General features: G+C 37.4%; 1 protein-coding gene across 1 annotated transcript in view; it reads right to left on the reverse strand.

The window, feature by feature from the left end:
* The window catches only part of Girdin (protein girdin), a 167,805-nt gene that overhangs the window by 129,568 nt on the left and 25,166 nt on the right, over positions 1-13,071 (reverse strand). Inside the window, exons 6-7 of the mRNA XM_068229964.1 lie at positions 11,425-11,538; positions 6,172-6,602 (exon numbers count right to left, since the gene is read on the reverse strand). Of these exons, the coding sequence (XP_068086065.1) occupies positions 6,172-6,602; positions 11,425-11,538 (545 nt within the window). The remainder of the gene's footprint in view (positions 1-6,171; positions 6,603-11,424; positions 11,539-13,071) is intronic.

Below are 13,071 nucleotides of genomic sequence, written 5' to 3' on the forward strand. Positions count from 1 at the left end.
TATTTAAATGGAAAACAATTTAGACTTTTAATTCTAAACTGACTACATTTTTTTAAAATATAGTACCATATTTTAGAGAGTAAATTAAATTCAAAATTTCTCATTGTCATGATAGAACGCGTCTTCCGGAACGTGCAGGAGTAGCTTTCCACACTTTCACTCACTTCGGTATGTCTATAGTGTGTTTCATAGTTCAAATAGCGATTTGTATTCAGCGTTTTAAGGAACACCACAATATCACGTAGCAGGCAGTACGCAGAAGAGTAGAATCAGCAAAAACTGGCAAGGGTTGGCATTTTTGAATTAAAGGATGGCTGTTAATTCGAAATCACGTAATTGGAAGTCCGATTTCCGTATTACGAACACATCAAATTAACGAGGTTTTACTGTATCGCAAAACTAACATCAGATTTCGCCAGTGTGTCTATTTCAAGTGTTCACATTGCACAAAAAAAATTATCCACCACCAGTCGTGTTACTGTCCAGTAAAAAAGAGACCACATGTGAGAAGTGTTTTAGACGTGGAGAGTGACAAACTTGTAAGTAACTTAGGAGAGGATTCTAGTGATGCAAAAGACAACGAATCTTTCCATCTACAGGGAATCGAGCCTATTGCAAGTTCAGATTAATGAAATACCTGTCATGTAAGTAGGCCTACATGCTCATTTTCACGGAAAATACCGTATATTTCATAGCAGTGATAATGTATTTTTATCATCTCAGGCAAAGCAGCTATATCCGTAAATTTACACATTCATATTTGCGTAAAGACCACGTGGACATCGTGGAGTGATACGAAATGTTTGTTTATGCCCACATTACTCTTTTGATGGAAGGAATTTTAGTTCACTTCATTTTTTTTCAAAATGAGCCTTCCTAAAATGAGGGTGCGGGCATTATCGACGGCGGGGATTATTTGGGGAAATATAGTATATGATAAATTATATCTATCATTATAAATATGCTGCTGATTTCTATCAGAAAAACCTACACATCAAATTTTGACGGGGTCAGTATAGTATTATTATTTATTTATCGGTTGGTTTTTAGTGCCAAGAGTATCCGAGGACATGCCCGGCTCACCAGGTGCAGGTTTTTCTGTTTGATGCCTATGGGCGACCTGTACATCTGGATGTGGGGATGATGATGATAATAATGTGGTAGGGAGAGGGTGGTTTGGCGTTGGCACACAGCCTACTCCTGTCGAATAACACCAACAGGTCTGCTCAAGGCTTAACGTCTGCATCAAACAGACGAATTAACATCGACAGCGTAATTTGTCCTCACTCCATGTGAATGCTGCAGAGAGATTTGAAATTTAATCCAGGCTTTTGGCACATAATCCAGTGATTAGATATCGTATACCACTACCTCTCTTACCCTGCCAGCCAACATTCTGATGATGACTTTTTTTTCTGCCAACAGGACTCGAACTGGCTAATTCCGGTGATAGACCACACAGACTTGATGCCTTAACAATAATGGCTACCAAGTGGGTTCTCAGTCTAGTTATATTATAAGCCATTAATTGTTTTTGCTACTTTTTCACGTCACTATCATACTGAATGGTTTCAGCGATGCAAGGATGGGAAAGAACTAGGTATGGGAAGCTAGCAGATGTGGTCTTAATTAAGGTACAACCCCAGCATTTTCCTAGTGTGAAAATGGGGAACGACGGAAAACCAACTTCAGGGCTGTCGACAGTGGTATTTGAACCCACCATCTCCGGAATGCAAGCTCACAGCTACAAGACCCTAACTGTTCGGTCAACTTGCTCTGCTATAAACCATTAGACCAAGCTCTACACATTAACATAACTCTGCAATGTAATAAAGTAAAATCTAATGCATTAGAGGTAATTGCACTGATGACTGATATTGGCTTAAAGGGCACAAGCAGTGGGATTCATTGGCCCCTTTTATTATTATTATTATTATTATTATTATTATTATTTTAACGCCTTTCTCAATCCTTAGTGGAGTCAGGGGTGCGAACTGAGATGTACATGTGGACTAGGCCATGATTTATGATTAGATATACTTGGTTTCTACGCAAATCATTCACCACCCCTCATAACAATGTATGTATGTATATATATATGTATGTAAGTCCAGCGCTCATCCCGTTTATCTATGGGGTCAGGTATGAAGTAGGATGAATTGTCATAGCGAGTTTTTAAGACCCGATGCCCTTCCTGACATCAACATCATCAGAGGAGTTAATGACATGAAATGAATGATGTGATATACGATAATAGGAAGGGAGGGTGTGAAACCTAGTGTCGGCACAAAGCCTACTCACGTCAAATGGCACCAAGGGGTCTGCTCAAGGCTTTACATCCCCATCTGATGGACGAACCACCATCAACAGCATATGAGCATTGTGAAGAGGTTTGGAATATAATCCAGGTTTTTGACCCGCAATCTAGTGATTAGAAACTGCAAACCACCACCTCCCCTACCATGCCAGCCAACATTCTGATGATGAAACCTTTTTCGATCAACGGAACACAAACCAGCTAACCACGATGTCAGACCACTATAGACTTCATGCCTTAACCCTAGAACTGGCTATGTTAAATCTTGTGGAAGCAGCCATATTTAGTAGCTTTTACTTGCCTAAATAAAATACAAAATATCCTTGAGGTATGAAATAAATCTACAAAGTTTTATATATCTGCGTAAAGCTAATACACTGAGGACTGTAGTGTTGACATAAAATTGCATAAATATTTTGACTAGAAAAATGTACAGTCTGTTCAATAAGAGGAATTCTCAAATTCAAAATAATAATGTAACTTTTGATCATATAAACACAAAACTAAATGTCACTAACAAACTGAGATAAACGAAATGTCAATAATGTACCTGTAATACATTAGCAAAAGTTTCAACACTCTGAGGGGTATATTCTTCAGAATATTAGGGAAAATGTATTGGCATGCCTTGCTCAGAAGGCGTGACCATAGACCACTTTGTTGTGAAAGGTTGCTGTTTTGCAGGCTCGTCAGCACTTTCACTTTCCAATATTTGATGGCAAGAAATAGCTGATACAAATTCCAAATCCAACTCAGAATCTGTTGGTTTATTCTCTATATCCTCAAAGTCAGATCAGTCACTTTCATCTTCCAAGTTCACCATATTTCATCATTAATTTTCCATAATGAAGATGCCAAATTTAGAAACACACTGTACTAAACAGTTATATAATCAATCAAATAATGTATATATATATAAATAACTCGCACCGAACAGAAAACTACGAAATAAAATGAAATTGAATCACATATCAGAACCCATGAAGGTTTGTTTACAAACACTTCAGAAATGGCGCTCAAACAGATCGCCAGAAAACTGCACTCATTTATTTCTGTAAAATTGCACCCAAAGAGGATGTAAATATGAATGAAACTGAACTCATAGCTGCCATGGATATCGAGAACGACAAAAAGTAGACTATCATGACACCTGTTGAAGAATTGACTAAATTACATCATGAAATACAAATGTGTCGAATATTCAACAATGCCACTAAGTGGGTGAAACTAGTCCCAAGACTAATATTATTTACAGTACAAGTCCGATAGTCTGGTAAGTTCAGGACCGGCCCAGTGCCGGATTACCAAAAATGCTGGACTATCGGGCATTACCTCTTACTACGATATAGGTTAAGGCGTACAACAAAAACAGCTGTAACACAGCGTTTTGCAGTAAAATGTTGATCAGCAGAATCATTAGTTTAGTAACACACTCCTCTTTTCAAATGTGTTGTTTCTTATTGCCATTCCATAATAATGCCGGAGTTCGATGTTTTTATCTGTAAGTCTTCCTTTAACATTAAGAGTCTTTCCATCTACAACTTCTCTTTTCCTACTGTCCGCTTCAATTTTTGAAGGCATGTTCCCAGCCGTTTTTGAACATGGCCCATACATTTAATTTTTGAAATCTGTTTTTTTATCATATGCTTGGCTTTCCAGTACTCAGTATAGCACACAGTCTTCTAAGCTGAATATTTCCAGAGATACTGTAGAGATATTTAAGTAAGTCAATGCATAACAAATGGATTGTATCAGATACATTTACACTATTAACTTTGAAATAAGAAATACACTTTGATTGGTTTTTACAAATAATGCACAAAACTGTTAACGAGAGATCATTATTAAGAGATAATACCATTTAACCCATATCTGCCCAAATTATTTTTCTGTGGAATATTGCGATATATTTTGTAAGTACAGTTGTTTTTAACCTAAATTAAAAGGTTACGATGATTTTAGGTTTCATTAACATATTTTCGCGGAGATTTACCGTGTCGACATATGTCGACAGTGAGCATGGACGGCTAGGGTAAAAGACATGCTCAATAAAAGAACTTTTCTTCGCATTTTAAGCTCATATGAATGTAATAATTAATCACTTAGCAAATATTAGTCACACAAGTGTTGAATAAGCACAAAATATTACAAAATATTTGATTCAAAACATAAATGAGGAACAGTTTTGTCTCAATTTAGAATGCACACAGTTTCAAAACAAAAGGACAATATTCGTATTTTTGTAATACTTGTTATACACACAATACCAAATTTTGAACAAGTATGATCATTCTGAAAATCGCAAGAAAGGAAAACTACGAGTAGAACTTCAAAACAGTTTAGTCTTGTTTTGAAGTTACACTCTGCTTCTTGTCATCCAGTCTGGTTTAGCGTGAGTGAAATGCCTCAAAGCAAAGGACGTGGCAGCCAATGTTACATTTTTGCACTGTTTCCTGGCAGCTTTACCACAATGAGTGCACCGCACTTGCTTCTCTCTTGTTTCGATGTGGTGGGATACCCCATCGAAACGCACTTCTGGCAACACGCGTGAAGATACTTTCATACTTGGTCTTCCTTCGTTAGGAAGCGTATAGCGTCACAAGATCGGATATGTGCCTTAACGACGCAGGCCTACCGTGTGAAGCCGAGAAGGTCTAAATTTTCCTCTTTGCCTTTGGGGTCAAACGGTAAAGTTCACTGCTTTTTGTACACACTAATTCAGCCAGCCCGGAGTTGATTACCAGAGAGTCTGTTTATATCTCCTCATGACTCATCATCATCGCTATCCCTGTCACTATGGAAAGCATTTTCAGGTGGTTCTATGTATATATTAGCATCTAGGATGTCTTGTGATTCCTCCAGAATGCTTACGATCTGCTCAACGGTCACTCTAAGAAGAATAAATGAAAATTCTATAGCAGTACTGAGGCAATCCCATTCGCGCCCACTGTCGACATATGATGACGTGGAACTTTTGTGCTCTGCTAGACAAAAGCAACTATAAATCAGCCATAAATGAATTCAAAATCTGTTAAAGGCATGTTTCGTTATTAAGTTTAACAAGAGAGTCCGATCTTACTTTCAACCGTAACAATATTATAAGAAAATATCACTCACCGCGACAGAAGCGTCATCCTCTTGAGTGTATACGGAATGATATTTCAAACGCAGCCACGCGATAAACACGAAACCGAGTGTTTCTTGTTTTCGTGCTGTGCAGTAAGTATCAAACAATGAACTGTAAACAATGCACCTTAAAAATATTCATCCGGTTTATCGATATAAGATCGACAATATTCATGTGGGCACATATGGGTTAAAAAATCCTGGAATGGTGCCAGACCATCGGGTGTTCTGGACTGTTGGATGCCGGACTAATGGAATTCTACTGTACTTGATATATTGTACTGAAGGTCATTTCACGTCTTATAAGAGCCACTACAGTGGGGATCAAAGTGTCAAATATTTGAGTGTTGCCAGTTCTAAGGTTAACAGCCATGGCCACTAGCTGGGCTTCATCCCACCCTTAGCAATAAGCAAACGAAATGGAGGAAGAGAGCTGACCCTTCAGAGAATTAAGGTATCGAGTACAGAGGCAAAGGGCCATGAATTGAAGAAAAATATCAATAGATATCGGATAAGGAAAATGGAAAGGATGGGATGTTACAATCAATCAATCAATTGATCGATCGATCAATCAATCAATCAATCAATCAATCAATCAAACAGGGAAAGGGAACCTTGAGAAAGCCCTGACAAATCAATGATTTTACCATGTAGTTTAAATGATGAAAATACTGCTTGTGGGGCAGAAAGAGACAACTGTGGTTGTGAAATGAAGCAACTAAACACACCTGTTGTCCTCCCGTAATTCTTCTACCCGTGTCTTATAGAACTCTATATCGCTGAGTTTCTCTCTGTATCGCTGGACCTCGGACTCCAGTTTGTCGACCCGCTCTGCACGCTCGCGGACAGCGTCCAGTTCGTCACGGTACGCCTTTGCAGCTCGGGCATCCTGCATCAGTTCCTGGACCTCCTGACGCAGCCTGGATACCAGAGTCTTGTGATGTTCCAGTTCCTCACGACACTCGACCAATGCCTCGGATTTCTCCTCCAGTTCTTGGCGCTGTTTTCTGAGGCGAGCCTTCCAGTCGGCCAGCTCCACGGCAAGGTGATGGGTGTCTCCACCTGAAGAGACGGAAGATGCTTTGCGTCCACCTGGAACTTCGCTAGTTGGTGTACTCTCTGGAGTGGGACGGTCCTGAGTTAAGGATTTTGCCCAGAGCTGGAAACACAGAATATGACTTTCATTAAACAATATTTAGTATCTTAACTGTGATGTATGATGCTGTAAAAATAAATGTATGGAGGTACAAGTTGCATAACAAAAAGGAAGACAGAAACATGAAATGGAGTAAAATATGAATGTTGACAACATTTCTTAGCAGACAAAGTAGGGATCCCCATATTACGAAAAATGTAAAAGTTAGCAATTTCCTCAATTGTCCTGAAAGTTGAAGGGCTAAAGGGCCCGGAAAGATTTCAAATTGTGAGTCTTGGATAGTTCTGTCAAACTAAAAAAAAAAAAAAAAATGAAAAATCACCTCCGGCCTAAATGCAGTTCCGAAAAAAATGCCTACAATCGCTTGTTTCTTTACTTGTCTTCGTCTTCATTAAAATCCTAGCCAATTAACTTATTCACATAATTCTTTCTGTTCTTTGGTTCAATACCCTCAGGCATTTTTTTTTTTTTTTTTTTTTTTTAATGTCCACACCAAATGTAGTTATAAGGGCTTCAGTCAGACTCTACATTGCTTCACATTAGCGCTCCTGGTGATAGAAAGAGACAAACTGCTAATATAACTGACTGGATGATGATGATTAAGAAAAGGATTGTACTTTTTAGCATTATAAATAAAGAATACATTCTCATACTTCATTATATTTTACCTACAATTCACAGATCATATCCCTAAGAAGTTTTCAACATTGAGTTGCTTGCCAGAAACTGCGGACTTTTTTCAGGTAACTGCAATTCAGCCCAATTACTTTTATTTTGTACTTTTCCGATCGCTGCATATGACCCAATGTAGAGCTCAAAACTTGTCAATGGTGATGATGCAACTAGCCAGAAATTCTATTGCTACTGGTCTCTCATAAGGATGTTTAAATGACAATTGCATGTGTCTGAATTTCATTCCACAACCATGAACAAAGGAGGCGCATACCTCAACAAGCAAATTCCACATGCGACAAAGAATATAGATTCCTCGGGAGAAAGATAAACAATGATTTACAATCTTCAAACATTACAAACTGCTCTACAGCTTACAACAAAATGCACTTCATAAAATATCTAATGGTGGTTAGGTGTCATAATTTGGATGTTGTTTATTTTGGTCATAATTACATACCCTAGCTGATGTACCCGTGCTTAACTACGCAATTCTCAGGAAGACTGTCTTTGTGGTTTTACCAACCGAAGTCAACATAGGTCATTACAATGACGTCAGTAGGAATGTGCCGATTAAAAGCAATGTTATCACATAAAATACTCGATCAAATGAAAAACCGCACATTTTCTCACTTTTAACAAACAGTACTAGGGTACCAATATAAATAGTCCCTATGGGAATCAACATCTATATCAGTACTAGGGTGCTGAACTAACAGTCCGAAGTTCCAGAGCTGGAATGACCAGGCCGCAGACAGCCGTGAACACTCCTCTGCCCTTATTCCGTTAAATGTGCACAATGCTCATTCCAATCAGTGCCTCAGAGTAGGGATTCAACAGCTGGAATGCTATGAAGAACCAGTGTGTTATGTACCAGTAGTATAAGAAAATTTATGCACAAGAGGAACAGCATGCTAAGGAGGAGAGAGATCTAACTCTCCATCCACTTCCCGCCAATATTCAGGCAGGCTGTTATACTTGGTACGCAGCAATAATCCCATCTATCGGAGATGAGTGGCAACAGAAGACACAAAGCACATCACAACAAACAATGGTCAATGTAATGTTATTGTTGATCAATTTTATAAGCTATCTATATTGTAGGCCTTCGCATATAGTTTTGTTTCGACTCTGTAATATTAGGACATCTTATAACATTATTTATAGTGTATACTGTACTTCCTTATTCCCCGACTTTACATACCGATTTTCATTTTTGTTTCCTGTTTACCCATTTTCTCACGACTCAGCGCTGATATGGACTTAGCAACAAAAACCCAATTTATGAACATCTCTGTTATCATAGCCGGTATGGCAAAAATGTATAAGACATAAATGATCAGAAATTTAATACTATATAATTTTAGTTATGTAGTATTTATCGATAGGACCGCTAATAACATAAATATTTGAGAATTAAATTATTTTTTTTTGCTAATGGCTTTACGTTGCACTGACACAGATAGGTCTTATGGCGACGATGGGATAGGAAAGGCCTAGGAGTTGGAAGGAAGCGGCCATAGCCTTAACAGAGGTACATCCCCAGCATGTATTAAATTTTAGGCCTTCCCTTAAACTACCATTTCAATCAGCATGAATAAAATTATTTATAACCTAGATTGTAGTGACTTATTCCACAACTTTGCATACCAATTTTCATTAAATTCTCTTCAGCCGTTTTCTTGTGATGCACATACATGCAGACAGAAAGAAATTACGGAAAAGTAAAAAGTGCATTTCCTTGTTACTGTGGACACGACCGATACAAAAATACCATTCTTTTTAAATTCTGAGCAAAGTACAGACAAAACTCTTATTTTATATTAATGTATCCACAAAGATGCACACCAGATACATGTCAACTACCAACTCAACAAAACCAATTCACATACTTGACTTCAACCACATAGCTAATATGACTTCCACACAAATCATCAAAACAACAACTGTTAAACAAGAACTCAACTCCACCATCAAGACCGCCCCCTTATATATGTTGCCTGGCCAGGCTTCCAGAAGAATATGGCACAAAATATTTTCTCGTAAATTCTAGAGTGACTAATACTCTAGTTATAATGTAAAGAACTTTCTACAACTATCTAATGCCAAAGATACGTTATTCTGGATATTACAGTGTGTTACACAATATTGTAGTGGATTATACATCACATATACAGGTAACAATAAATTATATATTATTAATTATGCGTTCCTACATAAAATAAACTCATATTAATATACATACAAGCACATATTTCGTGACATAACCTCACAAATAATACGATCGTACATACGTAACTACCTAAATAATAATACTAATAAGTGGATGTAAATACTTCATAGTCATACCTCACTACTACTACTACTACCACTACTACTACTACCACCACTACTACCACTACCACCACCTACCACTACCACCACTACTAGTAGTAGTTTTTGGTAGTAGGCTTAATACGTAGAGCATTATGACTTAATACATAACTAGAAAACATTTATACAATTTTGTAAAGTGCAAGAAATCTTATATATATTGATGCAAGTGTAATAGACTAATGTAACTTGAAAACAGTATCCTTTAACCCATGGGTAAATAATGCCAATATTGAGCTTGAACTACTACTGCTACTACTACCACTACCACCACTACTACCACTACTACTACTACTACTACCACCACTACTACCAGTGGTAGTGGTAGTAGTGGTGGTGGTGGTGGTAGTAGTAGTAGTAGTAGTAGTAGTAGTAGTAGTAGTAGTAGTAGTAGTAGTAGTAGTAGTAGTAGTAGTAGCAGCAGTAGTTCAAGCTCAATATTGGCATTATTTACCCATGGGTTAAAGGATACTGTTTTCAAGTTACATTAGTCTATTACACTTGCATCAATATATATAAGATTTCTTGCACTTTACAAAATTGTATAAATGTTTTCTGGTTATGTATTAAGTCATAATGCTCTACGTATTAAGCCTACTACCAAAAAAGTACTAGAGCAAACATTTTTGGGAGGTGAAAAACATTTTTATTATAACAAGATTTTGGAGGATAAAACCAGTGAAAAAGAAAAACAAAGATAGGGGAGGGAAATACAGAAGTGAGAACAGGCATAACATATAATTTAATATTATCAATTTTCAGCAATGTAGATGCAAAAGAAACAGCAGGAATTACAAATTTAACAACCAACAACTTAAGATTTGCAGATGACACTTTGTTTTTGGCAGAAACCCTACAAGATTTAAATCGAACAATCAACCGAGGTGTGGAGGCAAGTGACCAATGGGGCTTAGCATTTAATGTAAGTAAGACACGTTTTATGGTAGCATACAGAATACAACAAGCCGGGCTGAGTGGCTCAGACGGTTGAGGCGCTGGCCTTCTGACCCCAACTTGGCAGGTTTGATCCTGGCTCAGTCCGGTGGTATTTGAAGGTGCTCAAATACGTCAGCCTCGTGTCGGTAGATTTACCAGCACATAAAAGAACTCCTGCGGGACAAAATTCCGGCACCTCGGCGTCTCCGAAGACCGTAAAAGCGTAGTTAGTGGGACGTAAAGCAAATAACATTATTATTATTAGAATACAACAGCTTGATGATCAATGGAGAGACGGTACAGCAAGAGACAAATTACAAGTATGTAAACTACAACACTGACTGTACTGAGGAAACGAACTCCAGGATCGGCCAAGCCAGAAATGTATTCAATTACCATAACGAAAAGAGACCTGAGGCATTTGAGTTACGGACGTACAGAAGGATATAGTGGGTGAGTTGGGCAGATAAGGTCACAAACGATAAGGTAATGAGGCGAATGTGAAAATAAAAATAAAAATTTTATACTGTCAAAATCAGAAAGCCCCAGTATCTCGGTTTTGTGATGCGAGGAGAGAAATATCATCTACTGCAGCTGGTCATTGAAGGGAAAGAACAAGGCAAAAGAAGAAGTGGAAGAAGACGCAATTTTTGGACTGATAATCTGAAAACTTGGTTCAACTGTTCCACTATGGAGCTGTTTTGCGCTGCATCATCTAAAGCAAGAATCTTTATGATATAGGCCGACCTTCTGAGAGGAGATGGCACTTGAAGAAGAAGATGATATAGCAAAAAGATGCGAATAAATGTGTAAATTAAAATCAAATAAAGGCTAATGTCCTTACCTGAAGGTACTCATCTCGTTCTTTGACCAGGCGACGAATATGAGTTAGCATGAGATCAGTGGGAAATACTTCGACAGTATCCTGTGTGAGAACGATATGATGATTGTCAGTGACCTGCAAAAAGAAAATATCATTAATGAGTCATCAACCATCTTCCTGTTAATATTCAAATGCCAACAACTTGGATATGCACTATACATTTGACATTAATTGTCACTGATTGTACTGACAGCAAGTGCCATCATCATGCCTGAAGTTGTCCGGGTGTGATGTAAGAGCACCCTCAATTTTGGTTGATTTAACCAATCTGCACATAATGTTCATTATTAAACATCTGTAATGATGCTATACACAATTAAATTGAGAAAAGTCCACCTTTCAATACATATATTGTGCCATATCTCAAGAATTACACTTATTTGATTTTAGTTATATGCACATGTTTAGTCTCGTTTTGTGAGACATCTTCAGCTTAAAGAAAATTTAAAATACTTAAAAACTGACAATAAACACATTAAACACTGAAAAATAAAATAAATAAATAAATAAATAAATAAATAAATAAATAAATAAATAAATAAATAAATAAATAAATAAATAAATTAAGTCTTCAAACCATTGTGTACAGTTAACACTTCTGTTGTCTTTTTCTTGTTTGACAGTTCTTTAAAAGCTGTGTCCTTATAATAGTAGCTATTCTGCCATGTGGATATTTTACCGTATTTACTTGCATATTAGACCCCCACCCCCCCTGGCTTTTCGAGACAAAGGAAATGAAAATATAATTCTCGCATACAAGACCCCCCCAACGTAATTCGTCAGAGAAGAACAACGATTCTGCTTCGAAGCGTCTACAAGCCTTAGGCAGCTCTGATGACATCAGACAAATCTGTGAATAGTTTCGTTCATATGACCCACGCAATGAAAACACGCGTCAAAGTCATGCGGTACCTCTGTGTTTCGTGGTTAAGAAATGTCCGCCTTCGTAGCGTAGACCTATTGCAGCTGTGATGACGTTGCACAAATAGGTGAATAGTTTCTTGTCCGACCCGCGCATTGCAAGCACACATTAGTCATGTATATATGTCTGTGTTTTGTAGTTAGCACAATTAGCTGCCATTCTCGGGAGCCTGAGTTAGATTCCCAGTACCGTATTGCCAAAGATTTACGAATGGCAGGAAGATTGATTTGCAGTAAAAATGGTACATGCAACTCCCTTCCACTGGGGGCCTGTCTAAAAAAGATCTGCACCACCTCGGGATGAAGAAAAGAATTTACTTTAGTTACGAAATATTCACGGTTGTTGCTAGGCCTATTAATATAGGCAGGCAAGATCATTAACAAAGTGATCGTTTAATATCTCGTTACTCGGGCCATTGTAGAGCTTTTTGGGAGAGTAGGTTTAAAACGTGATAAAAACAATCCAATCACAATTGTAGCTAACAAATAATAATAATAATAATAATAATAATAATAATAATAATAATAATAATAATAATGATGATGATGATGATGATGATGATGATGATGATGATGATGATGATAATAATAATAATAATAATATTGATTTTTTTATGTGCCCACTTACTTTCAACGATTTTCGGCGATGTGAAACAAAACATACTAGGGTATGCATTAATAAAAAAA

Source organism: Anabrus simplex, chromosome 13 (genome assembly GCF_040414725.1).
Source record: "Anabrus simplex isolate iqAnaSimp1 chromosome 13, ASM4041472v1, whole genome shotgun sequence".
Lineage (NCBI taxonomy): Eukaryota > Metazoa > Arthropoda > Insecta > Orthoptera > Tettigoniidae > Anabrus > Anabrus simplex.